This window comes from Siniperca chuatsi, linkage group LG1 (assembly GCF_020085105.1).
Source record: "Siniperca chuatsi isolate FFG_IHB_CAS linkage group LG1, ASM2008510v1, whole genome shotgun sequence".
NCBI classification, from domain to species: Eukaryota; Metazoa; Chordata; class Actinopteri; order Centrarchiformes; family Sinipercidae; genus Siniperca; species Siniperca chuatsi.
The window spans coordinates 5,291,032-5,314,558 of NC_058042.1; the positions used below are offsets into that span (position 1 = coordinate 5,291,032).

The window sequence follows — 23,527 nt, forward strand, 5'->3', positions numbered from 1 at the left end:
CAGACAGGACAGAAATATGTACTACTATGTAAGAACACAAAGAAATAAAATATCAGAAAAGCCCATAAAAGCTGTACTGCTGATAAAAGAGCACATTTTTGAAACTGTGAGGTGTCCATGTTATACTCTGTGTTAATTACAGTCCCTCTCTTATTGGTATAGATTATAATAATAGTGTCTCATGACCCTAAATGGAATAGGAAAGTTTGTAATTCTTCAACAGAAGTTAAATGTTACAATGGGTTCACATGACAGCAGAATAATGAAGACATTCAACCTAGTGTGCGCTGTGAAAGTGGGCTGTTCCTCTGTGTTTCTGACCGTGTCACACTCATCTGTATCATCATCAGCCTTGTCATTTCAACTGGCCTGTCATTTCATCTGCCAACAGCCTTGAGGCTGAAGCAGGCCGACACCAGCTGACCGGTGACTCAGCATGTCACTGACTCTCTTTGCTCCCAGCTCTTCCCCCTCGTCTCTGACCCAGATTTACACTTCATATGCTCTGCACAGCTTCGTCCTGCTCAGAGAAGAGTCTCACTGTTCTCATACTGCAGCTCTTGCCTGTGATTCCTTTTTGAGAGTTAGATCTGGCTTGTGGGCATCATAGGGCATTTTATGTATGCATGTGAAATGTATTTATATCACGTGCTTGAGGGCCTCGTCCTCTCATACCATAACTTTCCACACTCGCTCCAGCTTCCTGCCATGATGTTGGCTGTTTAAGGTTATTCTGATTATTCCAGGGGTCTAGTCGCTTCAACAACAGCAACAGTCAATCCTGCCGCTTGGTTTGAGGTGTAATTTTTGCATGTGACAGGAAAACAATACAGACTCATCGTGTTGTTTTTCGTAATTTACTCTTTTGCTACTGGGATGTTTGAATGGATGCTGGAAAAGAGATGTAAAGATGCGGACAGGGAGATTGAAAATGCCAGAAATATCCACCTGTCTGCAAAGTGGCAATAATCTGCTGATTGTTTTCTGGTTATTTGTGTGCTTTAATATGGAACTATATTGAAGCAGCCTGTCTTGCTGGCTTGTTTTTTGGCCAGTCAGTGACATTCCATACTTCACCAATACTGAACCTGATTATTCCTGGACCATCAGGAAGTTCCTCCTCCTGATAGGAGACTTTTTTGGGGCTCAGGAAGTAAAACCCGTAATTTGGTTTTATCATTCAAAATGCAGGTAAAGCTCCTGAGTTCCCTTAAAAGGTTTCTGTGTTCCTGATAAAGTTCCTGTGGTCGAAATGTACCACAACGTCATCACCTTCATCCAGTACTTTTTGTATTCTCACAACATCAAGCCCACATACAATATATACACTCCGACAGCTGACCACTGCTGCTCTGCTCTCATTAAAACAACATGAACCAAAGCCACCTATTCACTTGTTCTGCCCTGCCTTTCTGCCTGCTGCCTCCTTTCCACTGGGATAACCTCACACCACACAATCGCTACAGCCATAGTGGGTCCGGATGTGGCACCTGTTTAGCTATTTGACCAACTCACACTCAAGGTCAGATCAAGGTCATCTGTGTCTGGCTGTTGTTTTTTTCATTTTGGAAGATTAACTTTTTATTTAAGCGTTTAAGTGTCTCAAAATCAGTAGTCGCTGTCTCTCATGGGTGTCACCTCAGTGTGCAATTTTTCAGGAAGCACACAAACCAAAGCCAACAGTAGTAGTGTTAAATCATTGATCATTTAAATGTGTTAACCCATTTGTTTAGGCTATTTCTACAAGTATGGAATGCTAGTTGACATGTTTTTGCTAATATACTCACCAGGATGACGCTTTTTTTTTTTTTAGAAACCTCTAAAATCACCCCCGCACTTCATTATTTTACTGAGGTCCCAGTAAATAGACATATTGTTTATACAGTATGAGAAAGTGCCTACAGCTACCTACACTTTTTGATCAAGTTGAGCAAAGCGATCGGAGTTAAAGTCAAAAGTTATTTTACAGAAGAAAAGTAAAGTGACCGCATTTACCTTTCAATTACCCAAGACTATACCTCATTATTGGTCATTTGCATTTAAGTTAATTTTATTCATTTTATTAAACTTTTCTGCTGTTGCCAATTCGCTGACATCTCTCTTTCAAAATATTCTATAGAAGAGATAAGAACCAATACCCTTTTGTTTTACCGTCAGCTTAATGTACAGTAAGATATATTTTAATGTTGTTAAATAATTTATATATTTTAAAGCAGTTCAAGTTTCTTTTTTTTTTTTTTAACTGGATAGTTTTACCTTTTACCTCCTCACACCTTTAACATTATTAAACTTGAAAAATCAATTGAAAATGAATTCAGTGAAAGGAAAATCTTTTTTGGTTGAACTACTTGCAATACGTGGACATATGAGGGGTCACAATCCAAAACGTTTTTTGGAACCACTGTTATAAAGCCTGGTTGTGAGTGTCCATTGAGTCTAGTAAGTGTCTGTTAGTTATATGTGTGTATTAGAAGACAGCTGACAAGAGCACATTAAAAGACACTTCGTATTCATTCACCGGACAGGAAACAGGAGCATATTCTCGCAGGGTAGGTGGTGCAGTACTTGGTCCTGAGGCGGAGCTGCACTGTGGGCCCCACCTTGCCTCCTGATGCAGGAGCCGCGTTGTTGGCACAGTTGTCAGCTGTGAGCTGACGGCCGTGTCTCAGCTGCTGTGGGCTGGGCCTCTAATAGATGGGAGGAATCCTTGACACCATACACACACGCCCGCTTTGAAAAGAAGCAGCATAACACACATCTCGGTCGGGCCCCCAGCGGCCCCGATCCCATTTGCTGTGACCAGATAGTGTTTCATGTCTCGGTGGGAGGGGAGAGGAGGGGGGTCACAGTCACCGGCATGAACACCTCTGGTCTCCTCACTCAGCCAGCAACTGTCTGGGACACACACACACAGGGATCTCCACTGGAAATAAAAGAGAGGATTACATTAACCAAACACGCCTGAAAAAGAGTTTTCATTCTTTCTTCTTTTATCTCTCTGTCTCTGCCTCCTCTTTGTGTCTCTCCTCAGCCAATGAGAAGATTGACGATATCAATGGCTGTCCCAAGAGCCGTTCTCAGATGGTAAGTGACCTTCTAAGTTTGTTTTGGCAGAACATGGTGAAATTGACCTCTGTGTGTGAAGTAACAAACCTCTTTGATGTCCCATCTCACCGACTCATGTGACCCTCGCTGGGAGCTGCGGTGCAAAAGTCACTGGTGAATAGTTGTAGATGGTAATGGTTAGTCCATTTATTTTTACTTTTGTGGTCTTGTGGGCTGCCGTCCGTGAAACCTCTGGCTCAGACTTCTGGCAGCTGGCGCTCAGTTGAAAGCATCACAGGCTTTGGTTTTGGGGCCAGTTTTGCCTCATCTTATTGAACTTGCAAAGGAGGCAGCATTCCTCTCATCTCCAGGAGTGAAAGCTGGCAGGGAGCATCAGCGCTGATGACAAAGAAAATGTTTACAGCCAGTTATGATGTGATTTTGTCTACAGTGACATTTAGCTGTGTTTTCACAGTTTTGTTTTCTCTGTGGGAAATAAGCCGACAGTGCCCTGGGCAGGGCTGCCCTCCGCTGAATGTGAAGGGTCGCAAATTGGGCCAGTGTGCCAGCTGCGGGGGCTATTTTTGGCCACCAGCCAGACTACTGAAGCCCCTCAAAGTACCAGAGAGAGAGAGAGACGTACACGCCCATAGTTAACAACTGAGGAGGAAGTGGAAGCACAGCTGATGCCTGAACCCTTCTTCTTCATTACCCACATGGACCCATATTACTATGCTTATGAGGACACCCTCTTGTTCAGATTGATTTCTAGTGCTTTTTTTTTAGTATTTTATAGTGCTCTGTTTTCATGTTTTTATGTTGGTTTGTTTATATTTAAAGAGTTTCCCCTCGGGGATCAATAAAGTATTTCTGATATGTCTTGATGAGCTATGGAAAATTCTCCACCTCTGTCTAAATAAAGCCTCAAAGTATATCAGTCAGGATCTTTTCTCAATTTATCATAACTAAAAATATAGAGCTGCGGCCTGTACCACGAAGCAAGTTCAGCTTAGTCTTATTTTTCTATAGAAGACAGCAGAGGCCATAGTCTTATTCATAGTTTACTCATTTTATTCTGAGCCACAGTGACAGAATAAAAGTGTAAAAGCATCCATGTCAGAAATTCCTCTGGGAATGAAAGAAACTTTGCACTATTAAAATGCAGCATCATCATTATTATACTTAGTGTGATAAACTATCCCTGCATTTGTAAAAAGCTCTGTTTTAAAACCAGACTGGACACATGGAAAGTCTGGAACATGAATCTACTGACCTATACAAACAATATCTATTGCTCTTCATTACACTCCATGTTGGGGTCCTGTGTTAATGATAACTCAGTTGTTCCAGTGAGCTGATTGGTCAGTAGTAAGGCTGTTGGCAGATTTTGATCTGATCTTCTGAAGTTAACCTGCTCCGGAGCAGGTTAGCCCTGCAGCGTAAGTTACCATAGTGATCTACCCCGGTTAAAAGTGAGCCAGCTTCATGATAGAAGCCCAAAGATAGCTGGCTAACCCACTTATCTCTCTTTGTGGTACAGGCCCCTAATGTACTGTACTGCTGTGTAAAAATATTACTACTGCAATTAGTTGTTGTTTACTGTTCCTGTATTTTCAGTCAATTTGGGAGTGTTAGCAGGTTCCGGTCTTTTGGATGCTGGGATCCTTTTCTTTATAGTTATAGTAGATTACAGGTGCCTTTAATTTACGAATAGCCCTGTGAAAAGTTAAGGACCAGTGAAGCCTAATTCATTTACATCCAAGCAGATTGTAAACCCAAATCCATCGATGTCCATAAATTATTTCTTTGCCAGTTTTTCCTCTTCATGTATCTCTGTTTGAATATTGATTTGCTATAAATGTATCCTCTTTTTCACTATAGAAATACTAACATGTACTAACTCACACTTGAAAATGGCTCACCTTCCTCTCTGCTTCCTGTCCCACTCACTATCAATTAGGCTTTCCCCATTAACGCTGTAATTGAGTGTTTTGCACTCTAGTCTCAGTGGTCTGGGCATCTTTCTGTGGTTTTGTTGTGCTCTTATCAACATCCTGTGTAGTCTCTCTCACATCCAGCCCCTTTGTCATCTACAAACACAGCAGCTTTCTTTTTAAAAGACAAGAAGATTGCAGGAAACTTCTGAGACGAATCAAGTGGTTCCAAATATATATTATGTCTGGGATTGTGTCCTGAGTGTTCATCGATGGGGTGTGTGTCAGTCAAGAGGGAAAATTATTTTTATAGTGTGCATTCAAGCAATGTGATATTGTTTATTGGATAGTGGCTGTCAAAATCTGCTTTTATTTTGCATGGATAAGCTTAGATGTTTCAGTTTGTGTGTGTATGTGAGTATTTTTGGATCGCTGCTTATAATCTCAGTAGGTTTGTCAGCTTTAAAGCAAAATCTGAAGCACTCAAGCAGTACTAAGGGCAGGTGCAACCATAGTCATTATGCAAATGTCTGCTTTGTGTGTTGTAATACTGTCAAAACAAACACCCTCAGGTGCTGAGAGTTTAGTTGGCAGCTGGGGTGGAGTAGTATGAGAACCCACTTTTACTGCACTTTATTTCAATGCTTTTAAACCCCCAAAGCTTCCTAAGCTGCTGCCATTTACCACCACTTAACTTAACCTCCGCCTATAAACGAATAAACATGAAAATAAGCTCCATCAGTGGAATAAGCCGTAGAACTCTCACCTCACATTCACGCTAGCTGATTAGCATGCAGGCTATCCAGGCCAAGTGAGAGGCTGTTTTTACAACTGTCACATCCTCGTTAAACAGATCCCCATCATCGGGTCATTCCTTTGCCACCCAGTCAGGCTCTGTGTGTGTGTGTTTGTTTGTTTGTGTGTCTGTCTGTGTGGGTCCAGCCCAGAGCGAGGGTGTTGATTTGACATTGAGCTGTTAAACCCACACAGGATGCCACGCACACACAGAGACACACAAACAAACTCCTCCCAGCATCTCATGTTTAAAGCAGCAGCTTCTGACATCAACTAGATTTCACCTGCTAAGGGTGGGGAAATTAAACAAGGCCTAACAAGAAATGTTTTTTATCATCATTTCATCATCCTCATTTCATTCAGTACTTTGGTCTCTTTACTTTTTACTTCAGATACTACCGACCAACAAAGTTAATTTAAAGGGACTATTTCATTGGTAGAAAGTAGTTCAAATAAAAACTGTTGGCAGCGTGTTCTGTGGATAATCCAGAGCACCAGGACACTATTTCCTCAAAGAGATGTTGCTGTTGAATTTTTAAATGGAATTTTTCAATGCTGTAATCACCACAAAGTCAAATTCCTTTCATCTCCATTGTATGTGAAGTGACAGATATCTCAAAACATGGACAAATAAAACCGAAATGCTCTGCATGGCAAGATCCACAGTGAGAAAATACATGTTTTCTGTAATTTGGATGAAATGCCCCTTTAAATTACATTATTATGTCATGGCACTCAGCAGATGAGATTTTGGATACCTATTTACATTAGAAATATATAGATAATCCATTACATATATATTTACAAATTCAGCCATGCTTTGCTTTAGATTGCGCTTCTCTACAGGATATTGAGGAAGAAATAAAGAGTGAAAGTCTTGGTCTTGGTTTGTTTTTGTGAAAGGGTTTCTGTCTTGGTTTTGTGTCATTTAGGAGCTTGGACACACTAACTATTTATTATTATTAATTATTACCTTAATACCCTATGTGCTGGACTGGTTTATCCTCTCCAATCTGCAAAAGAGAGAGGGAGAGGTAAGGTACACTGACAGACAGCCACACAGGTAGAAACCAGCAGGACCAAGTGTTTAATGGGCTTGTTGAAGAATAGATTGAAGAAAACATCAACAGCCATCGAGGAATGTTAAATGAGGATACAGCTCTTCCACTTCATGTCAGGTTCTTTGCTGATACTCTGTGATTTTGTGTTAAACTGGCCTGACAATAGAGCTTTTCTTTATCATTCACCCTGTGCAGTGTCACTTAAAACTGCCACGCGTTTTTTACCTGATCGGAACACACCCAGTACTTAACCTGAGTGCACGTGGTCACATGTGTCTCTGTGTGGTTTTACTCTGTCAGAAGTCTGTACAGCGAAGATCACAGATTCAGACTGGTCGGTCGATGGTTGCTTTTTTTTTTACGCAGGTGAATTTAAGTATTTTTGTAGGTGGTGAAGCTTTATGCAGGTAAGCAGGACAAGATCCAAGAGATGTTTTATTAATGATTCAACAGGCTGGTTAATGTTTGATCAAAGGGAGTAGTAATTTCTGTGTGTGTGTGTGTATATGTGTGCGCACATGTGAGAAAAAGAGAAATCCCCAACTGCGTCAGCTGGTCAGAACTCAAGTGAACACATGATGGACGGAAAACTACTGAACAATCCCAGTTACTGTCTTTAAGCAACCAAATATAACAAACCCCAAATCTTTATTTCAGAGGGCACAGACCGTCATTGGCCCTGAAGACTTGTTGTCTTCCACATGAGGCTGATGAGGCCTAAGCAACAAAAAAACAACACCTAAAGGGGGTGGACAAAATAACAGAAACACTTGACTTAATAATGCAAACCAACACAACAGCCCTGCAACAAAAGCTACCTCTGTGAAGCTTAAGATCATTTTTTCATGAGAGAGGGCATGATGCACATCAAGGTGTTCACGTTATTTTGTCCACCTGCTGAACATACACACAGACATACTGTGCTCCTTTGTTGCAAGTAAGTAATCTGTTGCAATAACAATCAGTGTATTTATATGAGATAGGACACAACAGTAAATTATACAAGAAATTATTCCAGAAACCTCAACCTTGGAAAAATGTGGCCTCTTTTAAATAAGAACAACTTCGCAAATGTCTTCTGAACAAGCAAAGACAACCCAAAGGTGTTTTTCAGACAACAAATTAAAGCAGCTTTGCCTTAATTATTCTGTGCAAAATTCAGCAGGGAAATGTAGATGTAGCCAAAGGAAATGATCAGCCTGAGGCTGATTTAGGAAAAACAAAAATAAAGAATAATAGATCTTATAAGGATATAATGATAAGAAACATATTTAAATATGATGATATGATACATTAAAAGAGAAAATACACAATGTGAGCATAACAGACATGATTACAGACATGAATAAAAACACACAGCAGCAAGTTTATAAAAATGGTTTTGCAGAAGCAATAAGACAGAATATGCTGCCTGAAGTTGATGTGTGTGATTTTGCATCATGGTGTGCATCATAGCTACTGGTGCATTTTTTATCATTAAGCAGTGAAAACTTCCCTGAGGTGTTGAAACCTCTGCATACATTTTTCAGTCAAGAGAGAGAGAATTATTGAGGTAGATGTAAAAGTTGCAGGTGAACTGGTAGCTGTAATCTGTGAAACCTCCTGAGAGTGAAAATATGTGTGGGCAGATACTGACAGATTTAAACATGCAGTCATACAGACACATATACAGATACACACACACACACACCGACACAACACGTTGTCTCACAACCATGTTACCTGATCAGATTCCACAAGACCCAACTGTCAGTAAATCAAACGACGGAAAACGTTCAGCAACGAAGCTGGTGTCGTCACACTAGAGTCAGACCGATAGATCAGAGTTGCAACATATCAGACCAATACTGGGTTTTTCTGAAATATCAGATATCAGCCAATCATGTTTAGTGACTGTGTGAAGGACTGTTGCATACTTAATTAATTGATTTATTTGTTCAGTAATGTTTTTTTTTTATGAATTCATAGTTTAAAGAATTATTCCGGTATTTTTGTAGTTTTGCTAGTTAATAATAACATTGTACTCACCAAGTTAATTGCTGAGATCTGGAAACAAGGCGACGGCGCTAAAACGAACTCAAACTTTGTCTGATCGTCCGGCTGCTCGTGTTTCCAGCGGTAGCGATGTCGTCATGTTCCCAAATCTCAGCAATGACTTTAGCGAGTACAATGCTATCATAGCGAATAGAAATGATAGGCACAACTACAAAAATAAGACTCAAACCGTAATGAACCCAAATTACCAATTAAAGGCAGATGTGAATCCCAGAGCTTAGTCTAGTACTGAATAGTTGTGGTTGTGTGGTTAAAGAACAGCTTGACACTTAACGTATTACATCAGTCAGGTTTATTTTAATAGCTCGATATCACAGACCTTGTCTCAGTCGGTGTCACAGACCTATACCAACAGCAGTCTAGTTTCAGTTGAGACTCTTAATGCTGTATCCAAGGCTTTTTCATTCTGACAAGATTAAGGTTCTGGGCAAAACACTAAAAGACATTACTTGGAAGGTTTTGATGTGAAAACTTAAGATCAGCTATCAGCAACTTTGGTTTAAAAGTATCAGCCTCAGTATCAGTCTTCAAAAGCTCCTATCAGTCAAATCCTGCTTCAGACACGTAACACGTCTTACTCACACACACTCCTTCCCTCCGTCCCTCTCTTTAGCGCTCTCTCTCTCTCTCAGTTTAATTCAAGTGGCTTTACTACATTTGATACAACGTTGCCAATGCATATTAACACAAACTATACAATTATAATAAACATAAATAAACAAAAAACGTAATATATGATAAAAACATACAACAAATTAATTATAAATTAATAAACATGAATTATTAGCCATGTGGGACAGGGGGCTCACAGAGCTGTGGAGCTCTCTCTCTCTCTCTCTCTCTCTCTCTCTCTCTCTCTCTCTCTCTCTGTCTCTCACACACACACAACAACAATAGCTTCCCTGTGATGGGAAGACGTGTGTTTGTTCAGTGGGCTGTTGGCTGGCCAGCCCCATGCTGCTGCCGGGAGCCGGAGCAGAGCAGGAGGTGACGGTGGCCTACATGGAGGTGTGAGGTCAGGCAGAGCAGTCACACTGCAGGAACAGATCACACATCCAGGCAGGTAGGAGCTACCGGTGGTGTCGTTCAGTATTTGAGAGGATTTGTTGCGGATCTTTCTGGGCTTGGTATTTTGTTCTGATGATCAGTAGAGTTTGAGGAGAGAATGAACAGTATTCTCTTCAGCATTCTCTTTATTTGGTGGTCTTACTCTTTTGACTCATTGTGTGTCTGCATACTGGTGTATGTTTTTGAGCATTTTGTAAACGTTTTACTTATGCTTGAGTATGGTTTCAACCATCCATCAGCCAGTTGTCTTAACACAAAGTTTGTGGAGAACAGAAGAGTAATGAGCCTAAAAGTGGACATAAAAAAATCAGACCTAAATGACTTTTACAGTCTTGCAGAAAACAGCTAAGTTAGATACAGTTTGTATTTCTGGGTTAAATTTTGTTGTTTGGTGGTACAACTTTATTGTTCCTGTTGATAACGAGTTAAACATGATGTCAAGTAAATAAGTTTTCATTGAGCCTGCAACTAACAGTAATTTTCATTGTTGATTCATGTATCAATTAATTGATTATTGTTCTTTCATTTAATTGGTTTAAAGACTTAATGATTGATTTAGACGCAATGATCGATAATTCATAAATCTAAAAATATGTCATAATGAATAAAGCCCATCAGATATTAAGTGAACCCAAACTGACATCTTCGAATAGCTTATTTTATTTTAGCAGCATTTCAACAATCCAAAGGTATTGTATTTAAAGTGATATTAAATAAGGGAAAGCAGGAATATCTTTGCGTTTGAGAAGTTCTAAATGGCAAATGATTATTTTTACTTGATAATGACTATATTGTAGAACATAAAGCCACTTTTCAAAATAGTCATCAATTCATTTTCTGTTCAGGTATCAGGTATGGATTAAAAAGAAAAAAATGTTTTGGTGGGGTTGGCATTTTTTCCTTTATTTTTGATAGCTGACAGTAGAGAGGTGACAGGAAATGAGAGAGAGAGAGAGAGAGAGAGAGAGAGAGAGAGAGAGGAGGGATGACATACAACACAGGTCCCCAGCTGAATTTGAACTGGGGATGTTGCAGTTACATGCACAGCGTCTTAAACCCCTAAGCCATTAGGACACCTCACAAAAACTATTTTTGTAAATCTATATATACAACAATAAAAGAATACACAAGGGAGGATTTCTTAAGGGACAGATATACATAGATAAAAAGATTGGTATATTAATTTAAAACACAGACTGGGTACGATGTCAGGCTCTGTAGCTGACATCTTGAAGGGAGATTGTTGAGTTGAATAGTGCTCCCCTGGTTTTTAGCTCTGGTCCTTGCAGATTTTAAATAGCAAGAGGTTTCAGTATTTATACCCCCTGAGAGGCGGAGCTTGGAAGCATCTCAGCAGGACAGGCATGGCATTTGTGATGGGGTATCTTAATGAAGCATATTTTCTGCAGGCTGCTGCTATTTAAACTTCAGCTATACCAGGGGATTTGGGGGAAGTAGAGGAGTGGTTCAGTTACTCAGATGAAGTTTAGGCACAGGGTATTAAAAAAAGTCCCTGGGTATGTCGGTGGGGTTAGAGGGGTATTTCAAAGAGGTTTATTTTTAAGGAGCCTGTGGTATTCAGAGAGTGTCATAGTCTGCATTCCTACTGTTCCCAAGTTTTCTGCTGTATCACCTCATACAGCATATGTCAGCCCCTCTAACAGCTGTTTCTGGGGTCAGAGGTCACAGAAATGACAGCAGGGGCAGCACTGTTGTTTCAACTCAAATCAATGACCTGAAGTCTGCCAGCCTCTTCACACACTAACATGGCTCAGATAGATATGGAGCTTAAACTAGGAGTAGAATAACTAACTAGTAGTAATCAAGTAGTGGATTGCAAGTAATAATCAAACAAGCACTATGTAATTATAGATACTAATAATCTGGTTGTGGGTGTTAATAGGTCTGGCAGTAATACAGTTATTAGTGACCAGGTAGTGGATGCTGCTAATATGTGATAATCTGGTTAGTAGCTGGATGAGTTAATTCTGGATAGTGGATGTCACTAATAATGATATGGTAAAGAATGTGACTATTAATTTTATGGTAGTGGATGGAAGTAATAGCGGTTGAGTAGTAGATGTAATGTGGTAGTGGGTGTAATTAATTGTATTATGGTTGTGGATGTAACTAATAATATGGTGGATGAAACTAACAGTAATATGGTGGCTTTAACCGAAAAAAATATGATTTAGGATGCAACCTATAGTAACTGCTAGAGAATGTACCTAACAGTAACACATTAGTGGTAATGTAACTAATAGTATTGTGGTAGTGGATTTGGATTCATAGATTTGGTAGTGGATTTACCTACAGTATCTGCAGTCAGTAGACGTTAACATATCTCAATAAAGGCGGATGCAAATGAGCTTTTACTTCAGCTTCTCACCTAACAGCCAGATATTTCCTAACAGGAGAACCACAGAGGGAGCTGTAGGTCAAGCTATATTTAGTCGGTGTGTATTAAGTGTAATCATGTCATTAATCTTTAGTGAGTGGGACCCTCCCGGTTGCAGCCCACACCCGGCCTCGTTTACAAAGGACATGGTTCATATGTATTTTAGTTTAGAAACCACTTGGAGTATCACTGCTCTATATCTGTACTCCCGTGGCTGTGAGATTATATTTGAGCTGTTGTACTTTCAAAATGGGTTTATTGTAAGTACACTGTGGCAGATTAGCCTCAGTGTGTTACAATAAATCTACTCTCACTTGTAATAAATGTCATGCTAAAAAAAGATTTAGCACCACTTTGACCTTTGTGCATACTGTAAAATGCTTTTAAATGTTCATTTCGCATTCAGTTCTTTAGTTAATTGTCTTGCCTAGAGTACCACCTTATAGTCTACCTGTGTATGAAATATGAGAGAGCAGTGGCTGTGCCATATTGATATCTTTTATCTTGTACCTGGTGTGTTTGCTCATCGAAAACAACAGTTGGTAAACTTTGATCGCTCATTCATCTGACTCTGCTTAATGACTTGTTTTATGTGGTTTACTTTGTGATTACATGGGCCAGCCAGCATGCTCGATGTATAATGAGTCACATGGGCTCTAAACAAAGCCTGTCTCCCTATCAAATCCTCTCCCAGTCCAGTGTCAGCTCAGCAGTCTGCTCAGGTTGCCAAGGTTGCTGTCATAGCAACTTAGTCGGTATGGATGGTTTGCTTCTCTTTCTTTCGTTGGTCTGTCTGTCAGTTTTTATACTTTCCATATACAGCTTCGCACGGCACGATATGAACAGTCAATTACCATATATAAAGCTTTCCTACCACTTTCCAACCCGGGTATGAATGACTATAGGTCAAACACTTATTTCACCACTCCTACAAATCTCTTATTTCAATGAGTCTGGAAAAAAATAAATAAAAAAATAGTTTTTTAATATCCCGTATCATTTCCATGTAATTGGTTCTAGGTGTAGCCTATTTGACACATGTACTTTGAGCAATTATGCGAGCAATTTGATGGAATTCCACCTATAGTTAGCGCTACAACATGATGCATTTAAGTGGTCATAAGTCAGACTCTCTTGAAACAAATCATCCTTGTACAAGCCCTAATATTCCTGAACAAGATTCATACATTCTCCAAAAATCATGGCTGCCATCAGTCAATCAGCTCGATTGTCTGTTATGTGCATTTTGGTGCAGATCTGGATCCAAATAATACATTTAGAGGATTGTGGGGCCTTAGCAGATGTGTGCATTTTCTGAGTCCATTCTAAGATTTCAAATGTCTGCCTACCGTCTCGAAATAGGTATTTACTGCCAAAGACAATCCAATAAACATATACAGATTTAGTTTCCCATTATATTAGCCTATTTTTCACTGGTCCAACAGTCAAATCATTGAATATTGAAGGATATCCGATCTCTGTATTCCAAACATTTTCATCCTTGTCAGTGTTAATGTTCAGCACCTCTTTTCTGAAAATTGTAATAGGTTAGTACATTTTGTGCTGCCAACATTCATTCTAGATAGATTTGTAGACGTTCACTTGCAGTTTTGCCATTACGCTCTCAGCCGTGCAAAAGACCAGCATGCTTCCTCACATTATACAAATAAACAAATTAGAATGGAAATGTGCAGGGTGCAGTGTCTTAACAGCTGTGTCTGTGTCTCTCTGTCCAGATTGAGAACATCGATGCCTGCCTCAGTTTCCTGGCAGCCAAAGGAGTCAACATCCAGGGTCTGTCTTCAGAGGGTAAGCAGGACTCCTGCACTTCTGCTTTCTCTGGAACAAGAGCAGTACCCCCAACCTTAGGCCAGGCCAGGCCTAGCTACTAAACACATGTCCTTGCTATGGAAAAAAGATAAAGAATAGCAACTTGATACATTAAGGCATTTTTATTGGCAAGCTCTTTTACCAGGACACACTACATTAATGCCAGACAATACACATTAAAACATTTAGGCTTGATAGGGCTGATTACACAATATATAGAACTAATGTACCAAAAAGCTCACAATAGTGCAGTGTTTAAATGTAGCCTACTTCAAAACAAGATGAATGTAGGCTTACATCATATTATTCACACAGGGAACATAGGAACAATAATAGTAGTGGTACTAATACTACTAGTGTTATCTTTGGGCAGAACAGTGAATCAGTGGATTGCGATGTTCCCTGACAGCAAGAAAGACATCGGGTCAGTTCTCTACTCTGTAAGGAGTACATGTTCTCAAAGTATTTTCTTGTGACTTTCCTCTTGCAGTCCACAAACATGCAAGTCAGATAGATTGGAGAGCTAAGGCCAGCAGTAGGCCGCAAATTAGAATGTATTTGTGTTTGTGTTTGTGTTTTCAGGCTGCTGTTGAATCCAGCTTTGCGAGAAAATACTAGTATTCTCGCTGCAACTCGAAGTCTGTTCACTTATTTGCGTCAATGTCAGATGAAGGAGCTAACAAGTCAGGTTATGGCTTGGATGTTAAAAAGTTCCCCTAAAACTAGCACAAGTCTGTGGAAATAATTTGAATTAAGTTCTTTTGTGACCATTAAAGTCAAATGTTCAATTTTATTTTAGGTCACAAACTCGTCAGTTTTTCTGTCACATTCCATTTAGTTTGGAGTACACTGCTGGTTTAACGTGCATAGGTATAAAGGAGACTTTCTGCCTGTGATACTAAATATGAGTAAGCGGGTAAAGGGCAATAAAGGAATGAGTCCTTATCACAACAGTATATCAATAGGTCATAACAGCCAGTAAAAGCAGTAATCATAGTGCTGTCCTGTAGCATGCTAGTAACTTTAGTTTCTTAGCACAGAACAGTTCTGCACATTCATTTTGCGTAGTTGAAGTGACAGTGACATTTCAGTCTTACTTTTGCCTTCATCTACATTTTTCCTTCTTCACCTCATCTGCCTTTTCCTTTTTGATATTCAAAATTGTCCTTCTCCCTGACCCACAGAGATTCGGAATGGTAATCTGAAAGCCATCCTCGGCCTCTTCTTCAGCTTGTCCCGCTACAAACAGCAGCAGCAGCAGCAGGCCCAGCGGCAGAACTCCCAGGCCTCTCTCCCACCAACTGCCCAGTCCCAGAGCACACACCCTCCTCTGAGCCAGCAGAGCAGCGCCCCAGCCCAGCTCAGCCACTCTCCGCATGGGACTCCTGCCCTTACAGCCCAGAAAGCAGCACAGGCCGAGATGCAGTCCAGGTGAGGCTCACTGGCCCGTTGATGCACTGGAGATATTAGAAACGTAACATTGAAGCTGGGTGAATGGCTTTGTCTCTGTTTTCTTCACTTTCTTGCTGTTTCTGCAGTTCTAATCCATCATTATGTCATCTCGATGTTCCTGTTCAGACTTCCTGTCATTTATAAATGTAAACCTGACCTCTCTGTGTCTGTCCTCTTCCATATCTCTCTTCTCTTGTCTTCTCCTCTAGGGATGGGTCTCAGAGTAAACTACTCAAGTTTTCCCTTGGTCAAAAAAAGACCTCTAGGTCAGCTTCTCCTGTCTTCCTGTTTTCTTGCTCCTCCCTCTCTTTCCTCCACCACACCTCCTGTCCCATCCCATTCCTGGAAACAGGAAAGTAGAAATTGCCCCTAATCAAGGATAACATTTCTTTTGTACTGTAATGAGTTTCATGTTGTTTCTTTGTCTGTGATTAAGGGCAATCTTTACTACAAGCTACTATCTAATATGCATGAGTGGTAGTGTTGAGCAGATATGAACTAGAGCTCCAGGCTCTGTTTTCGGATGGCCCTGTCTGTCTGGCAGCACGCCTCATTTGGCAAGTCTGCTAAATGGACTGTGAAAGACCTTTAGATAACCCTTAAGTAAGTTTGTGTGTGCGTGGGTTTGCTTGACAAGCACATCCTCCATATAATGTGACATTAATAATTAACACAGAAAGAATCTGGCTGGAGTGTGCGTGTACAATGTGCCGTTCAAATTTAGCTCCAGTCTGCATTCGCTGTGATGCGCTCTAGTCTTTTTGCATTCACATTTGCCTCTTTTTTTTAAGCATGCAGTGTCGTATTATCTGACGATGCACCTTGAAATTGGATTTAGGATGTGGTTTTGCATGCTGCCCTTCCCAGATTCTATTGGTATTGCACCTGCCCCACACCAACTCCTCTCCAAAGTAATGCAATGGCCCCACCTTCTGGTCAGCATGTGTAGCTACAAGATGAAGAGTTTAGATTAGTTTCTAACATGTTCTCTTATAAAGTGCTTTACTGTCAGCATGTGACAGTAAATGTAACTTTCAGTGGATTTTAAGAGGTCAGACGTGTATATGAGTTGTCATTATTTGCAAATATTGCAATAAAAGGCCTGTTTTATTTGTTTATGAGCTAGGGTGGCATGAGAAATATTGCCACTGCTCATTTTTCACACAGACAGACTGCAATTTGTCTTTTTTCCCCCTCAAAAACAAGTTGGTCAAACACAGCTAACATGAAAGAATCAAAATGAAGAAAGGGGTTGCAGCACACTTAAAACCTGGCTAAAGACTAAAACCTCTTGGTATTTATTTAAACATTTTCGGCAAGTGGAAGAGAGAGCAATGCATTCCACGTGTGCTTTATAAAGGACAAGCAAGCCTGACGAAGCATAAGTAAAATTGTTCCTCACTCTCCCATTTGCAATACATTTTTAAATAATACCTAGGAGTTTTAAGGTGTTTCAGAGCCGATTATTGGTGTGCTGTAACCCCTAGCCCTTTCTTCATTTTGAGCAAAGATGGGTCTGAGAGTGCTGGATTATTAGTCATATTAGTTTTGACACATTATAGCCCATATTGTAAAGTTTTTTATAACCATCAAATTTAGTATTTCTTCTATACACAGCCAGTCCAAAGGGGGAAGGCAGTAGACTGACTGGTCCTGCCCAAGCGGCAACCTCCAGTAAAGTTATGCATAATTAAGGATGCGGCCGCTTTGAGTGACAGGTGGGTGCCCTATCAGATGGCTTGCCGCTAGGTGGTTCAGCAACCAGGCTTCCTTCGGCCAGCCTCAGTTCCATCTCTTTGCCCATTTTTGGATTAACCGGTATCAGGGACTGCCAAGATGGCGACGGCCAGAGCCACCGGAGCCACCCACTTAGAGCTTCACAATGGCTCTTCAGAAACCTATGGGTGACGTCACAGACACTACGTCCATTTTTTTCAGTCTATGGTCCTGCCATAATTGAAAGCCAAATCATCTTAGGCTACTCTCGACTAAATAATTTGGTAAAACATATTGCCTTGCAATAGCCAGATAAATAATGGCCAGTCAAAGTGAATGGCATGCCGGAAATGAGAGTTTCTATAATGTATACGAGAGCTGAGATAGAGAGCTGTAACCTGCTTATCAGCATCCGCCTCACAGTCCCAGGATGATGATGATGTTGCCACCGGCGAATTAGCATTTCATTAACATTCTGTGAGCCACTGCCTGGTTAGATTACAGCTTGGCTCACGGACCTTACCAAAAGCAACAGATCGACTTACAATATGGAATCAAGGTGTCATAAATTTCACCAAGGATTATCCATGGCCAGTATAGCCTGTCTAATCCATGCGGGGAAATAGAGGAGCAGGACATGTAATCTGAGGCTGTTGAGCTCACGGCTCCCCTGGGACCTGCACTCTGTCAGCTTGTCCAACCCATTCAGATATGTCCACACTGCTGTGAGCTCATCTGTCTCCATGAGATTACTGTGGTTGGTATAGGGAGGTGGGGCCAAGCAGAGCTGCAAGCAAAACAGCAATATCTTAGTTTGTTAAACTTCTAATCCAAGCTACAGACTTTTAGACTGAAGATGAGCCAGATGGAAACATGTATCTAGGGAACATTCACTGTTACCAAAAGAGTCTAAAATAGTACAGAGCATAAAGAAAGTAGGCAAAGATCTAGGCAGCAGGATGACTTAGTGGTTAGTCATCAATTTGTGGTAGACTCGACCTTACAGCCCAACAAGAGGGCAAGCAGAACGATTCTTCCCCTAGGAAATCATTAAAGTAGGTCCAAAAAAGTTTGTCGTGAATTCAGTAATACCTGGATGTTGAGGTTCATCAACTTCTTCGGGCATCGACTGAGGTCACAAACTGCAAATTCACAACGTGGAAGCCAGATTGATGCTTTTGTTGGATAATTAAACATGCCCATCATTGTTGGCAGGATACTCATATTCTTTAAACAGATCATAAATATTAATAACTTTATTAACGCAGTGACATAGAAAAAACAAAAAGGATGTAAAATAAGATTTTTTTCTCTCTTTTTGGCATTCTTTTACACAGAATTCTTCATTAGCAGTTGCCTCTGACTGAAACGTGTTGTTATAGCAGATGTTAGCATCGTGTTATGAAAACCCTTGTGCTGTACTTTGCTTTGGTTGCATACATTCCTTGCGAATGCAAAAAGACGAGCTACTCTACAGCAGACATTTTTGCAGTGTGTTCCACCTGTTCACATAAAACGCTTACTGTAATAAATCTGCAACCCTCCAGTACCTGCATGGTACTCAGTCCTAATTAAGAGCTACCCTCCTGTTTGAGTTTAGAAGCTGTAGACTGGATGTGTGCTTGTCCCAGCAGAATGTGTTAAATAAACCTGCAGTAACCTAATGTCTTCCTTCAGTATGTGAGATGAAGGCTTTATATCGAATATTCAGAAGTTCTCACGTAAACTCTTATTCCCAGTCACTGTCATAAACCATCTAAATGTTTTGGCCTGTTTATGCCTTCTTTCTTTCTTCCTTCCTTCCTTTCTCTTTTTCCATCAGACTTCCTGGCCCCTCAACAAGGGTGTCCACTGCCGGCGGTGACATCCCTCCCAGAGGCTCGGTCAGTGCTGCTGGGAACCGACGCAGCCAGGGCTTCAGTGACAAGACCAAAGCCAACTCGCACCTGAACAAAGGTGGGCCTCATGCACAATGACAAACACACACTGACATACTTAGTTGTGGTCTTGCATGGATGTAAATACCATCATCATAACACTGAGATGGCCTTGACATCTTAAAATAGTAAATGCTGTTTGAATTGAAAAGCAGAAGTGTGAGTTTGTGTGTATGTGAGCGCGCGAGAGAGACTTATGTTAGAAAAGAGACAGTAACCTCACAGCTCTTAAAAATGTTAATGTTGCTGTGTTTAGGACAAATTGGAGGTGAATCGTGAATCCTCTGGGAGCTTTTTGTTTTTGTAGTTGAAAATGCAAGTTAGCTCTGTTGCTTTGAGACCAAGAGAAAGTATTAAAAACCGTGCCAGAAAATAATGCATAGCCCCCAGCATGCAGTTCTGCACTGAAACAACTGTGTCCTTTCAAGAGAAAACAAAGAATAAATGAGCATAAAATCAAGATGTTTTCAGTGAATAAATGGCCTCCTTTAATGTTTAGCGAGGTCAAGGTTCAGTCAGTTCAGTTAATTCTGAACATTTATATTTCACATAAGGAGAGAGCGTTTATTATTAATGTCTTGCCTTGCCCTTGACCCTTTCTATAACAAACATTCAGTTGTTAGGTGTTGAAGTAAATGTACTCTGACTGCAGCCTCAGTGACTGTTCTGTACAGCGTAAGTAAGGAAAAAACTCAAGCTCTGCCATTGGGCATGTGTCCAGTTACTGTTTTAAAGACACTGGCACAGTGTAGAAGGTGAGGTGACAAGGTGAGGTGACAAGCTGGGATTTATTGGAGTTGAGATGTTATTGTGACCTCCGTTCGGTTGCTGTACTCACAGGTGGAGAGGTTATTGTAGCTTCATGCTTGTGTTTTTGAATTTGTTTGAGAATTTGCCTTCAAGGTGGCATCCAAACATTTTGAAAAATCAATTGGGATATTTTGTTGTATTTACTACAAACCAAAAAGACGCATTGTGGAGATGATTGGTCTCATACAAACAGTATTTGTAATGCTTTTGTTTCTGAAAATAAAGATCGTATTTCTCATAAATCGTGTTACTTCCACCAAAAGAAAGATTCTGCTGTTTTTTTACTTCTTCATTGTTTTCTTTGTTTATATAATACATAATGATACATAAATGAAAAAACATAACTGATAAAGCAATGTTTCACTATGCTGTAACTAGAAATCATGAAAACTTTAGCTACGTTTAGTCTGGAAGAACAGCGCCCTCTTCCTGCTTGATGAAGTTAAACAAATGATTTCAACCTTGTTTCTGAGAAATCATGTTTTTTCCGTCAGTTTGGTATTGTGAATAGCTCTAAGTACCACAATACCCATGAGCTTCTGCTGCTGTTGCTATGGAGCCAGTCAGAGGCATGAATTAGCAGTAGCGAATTTAGAACACTGCACAATAGTTGTTGAATTAATCCAAAATTGACCCAGAGTCTGAAAGGGAAGATTTGCTGCTGAGTGTTTTATCAAATTCCTACAAAATGTAACCGTTACCTCCTGTTCGCTGCTAGCGGCATATGCAGCAGAATTTCAAGCTTGGTGAGTGAACAGAAATGCTCCTTGGGGATCGTAGTTGTTAAAGTTTTGTTATGTATGCCGGCTTGTACCAGATCTTTTGTGCTGATGATTCAACCAGAGTTTCATGTTCATCCAGGTGCTCCAACTGTCAGTCCCTTCACATTGTCTATGCAGAAAATGAACAGGACTTTTACTTCTGGAACAATGGACACCTGAAATAACTCCTCTCACTTTGCTACCCTGTTAATGTTAAATGGCTACATTCAACAACTTTAACACAAGATAACATCATTTAAACAGAGCGGGAAAGTATGGCAAGTGTAGGAGCATAGAGTTCACCCGTTTACTGCCATTTGCTGTTTGAGAATAAAGAATAGACCTGTAGACCCGAGTCAGAACTGTACTCTCTCTTTATTCCAAACTGCTCTGACCCAGTTTAGGTCATTCTACCCAGTGTTAGTGTTCTGCAGCATACAAACCGAGTGTGTTTGGCAGTATATTTAGTTAGACCAGTGTTGAAATAGCTTCTGTCACAACTCAGTGGGCCAAGGCTTTACTGTTAGTGTTCACAGTCTAAACTCATTACCCTGCCTTAGACAGCGAATTCTGACCGCCCAGAGAGAGAGAGAGATACAGGGCTAAAGAGACATCGAGAGAATGAGTGTGTGTGTGTGTGTGTGTGTGAGAGAGAGAGAGAGAGTGTGTTGTCTGTGTTTAAACAGTGACGAATTAACTGGGACCAACACTGTGAGCAGCACTGTGAGGCACTTATTCTGATGTGCGCCTCCGTCGGAAATGGAGGAGTTTCTAGTGTTAGTGTCTAGCGAGATATTTGCGTGTTTGTGGATATGTGTGCATATGTGTGTGTTTATGAACGTGTGTGTGTAAGAAAAATAAATGTTCATAAAATGGTGTTGAAATGTTTAATGATAATGTGTATGTAATGTAATAATGTGAAGATTGTTAGTATTAGTTGTAGAAGTAGTGGTAGTATTAAAGGAATGGTCCATCATTTTGGGAAATGCGCTTATTGCTTTCTTGTCGAGAGTTAGATGAGAAGAAAGAAATCAGATCAACTTAGTTAAAAAACAGTTTACATTAACAAAGTTAATTTACCTCCCTGGCATGCAGGTATGGGTGTGTGTGTGTGTTCATATGTTTGTGTCTTTGGGAGTAGCAGGCCATATGATTGGCAGCAGGTAGGATGGGAATCACTTGTGGACCCCCCCTCCTTCTTGCCCTGTTGTTGACATGATGCCAAGCCCCTCCCCTCTGCCATAGCCCTGCACCGTCCTCCTCCTCCTGCACTCTCTGGATGGCTCTCCATGGTTTGGGACTCTTCCCTCCTCTCCTGTCCATCTCCTCCTATAATTTCCTTCTCTCTCTGTTCCTCCTGGATGTCTGCAGCACCCATGAGGTTTGTCAGCCTTCACTTGTAGATCACCTCGAGCTAGGACTACAGGTTATAGTCTCAGATGTATAACTTGAGCTTTGCATTTAACCTTTGAAAGTAGCAGATGTAGTCAGTTTTACTGGTTTGTTATTGTTGCTGCCAAAAATGTATGCATTTTTGATGCTGCAGAAAGAAGGGTGTTTGTTCTGTAAATAGGACGTCAAGTCAGCCAACTTCTGGCTACATTGGTGTGAAAGTGACACTGACTTTGAATTTCCTTTTGTTTCCAAGGTGTTTGAAAAAATTGTTTCAACAATGCACATTGGGACTTATGTGCTACACGTTGTGTTATACACGCTTGTTGTGAGATGGTGTTGCTGCAGGTTCAGATGGTTAGAGAGACACCTGCAGCTTCTATTGTGAGGCCAGATCTGCTCTGTGTCAATGGCTCTGACACCAGAATGGAGTCACGTTACTGCACGGCTGTACAGTAAGAAAACAGACCTGAATCTTCTCTTCTGCTCTGCATTAACACAAGGTGACAGCGTCTGGGTGTCCACCAAGTGACACAGAGCAGAGAGACAGAGGGAAAGAGAGACATAGAGAGCAGGGGGCACCTGTGGTTGTGTATGTGCACGATTCTGTTGCCCATGTATTTCTGTGTGTGTTTTTGTATGGCTGGTGCCCTTGCTGAATGAATAGCCTTCTGATGAGCTGTTAGAGTGTATTCATGTGGAGAAACTTTAAAAAGTTTCAGTCTCCACACAAAAGCTGGCTGTCTCTCTCACTTTTTGGACTACAATGACTGAAGAGAGAGAGAGAGAGAGAGAGAGAGAGAGAGAGAGAGAGAGAGCTTCAGGCTTCTGAAATCATGATGAGTAAGCATCTGCAGCCTCAAACTTTGGGCCAGTCTGATATAATTTGTGCAGATTTTGTGAAGGTGTAAGTTAATAAAATAAAGCTGACCAATCAGGGAGTACTGTCCTCACAATACTGTGCAGCACATGTGCGAAATCTTCTCTGCACCTTTGGTTTTAAAGCACAAACTATTGCTATACGTAAGTGATTTGTATGTTAAGTAGGGCATTTAGAGGTCAGCAATCTGGTCACTGACTGACAGAAGTTTTAGCTTAATGTCTTGTGACCAGTGCAACCATGAGAAGGGTTGGAGGGCTTGTGATGTCTAAACGGTGTCAGCCGATGCTACCTGTAATGCATTTACTGCTCGTTTTTTGTGTGCAAGTGGTTCACACTGTTTCGCAGAGTGTGCTTGTTCTGGTCCCTAGTCCTTCAACAGCATAGAGGTTA

At 40.7% G+C, this 23,527-nt stretch overlaps 1 protein-coding gene and 1 long non-coding RNA gene across 17 annotated transcripts in view; one reads left to right on the top strand and one right to left on the bottom strand.

Annotated features, from left to right (window-relative positions):
• The window catches only part of nav2a (neuron navigator 2a), a 226,694-nt gene that overhangs the window by 137,032 nt on the left and 66,135 nt on the right, over window positions 1-23,527 (top strand). For 11 of the 16 annotated variants that reach the window (XM_044223117.1, XM_044222433.1, XM_044222523.1 and 8 more), the window contains 5 exons: window positions 3,032-3,084; window positions 14,093-14,165; window positions 15,371-15,617; window positions 15,848-15,904; window positions 19,177-19,310. In XM_044223117.1, the coding sequence (XP_044079052.1) occupies window positions 3,032-3,084; window positions 14,093-14,165; window positions 15,371-15,617; window positions 15,848-15,904; window positions 19,177-19,310 (564 nt within the window). Of the gene's footprint in view, window positions 1-3,031; window positions 3,085-9,879; window positions 9,954-14,092; window positions 14,166-15,370; window positions 15,618-15,847; window positions 15,905-19,176; window positions 19,311-22,169; window positions 22,244-23,527 lie in introns of those variants that run through there. The other 5 variants (XM_044222784.1, XM_044223686.1, XM_044223606.1 and 2 more) reach the window with 4 other exon arrangements.
• On the bottom strand, window positions 14,294-15,889 carry LOC122888913. The gene is made up of 2 exons (XR_006380798.1): window positions 15,796-15,889; window positions 14,294-15,643 (listed from the first exon to the last, which is right to left on the bottom strand). It is a non-coding gene; the product is annotated as an uncharacterized LOC122888913 (long non-coding RNA).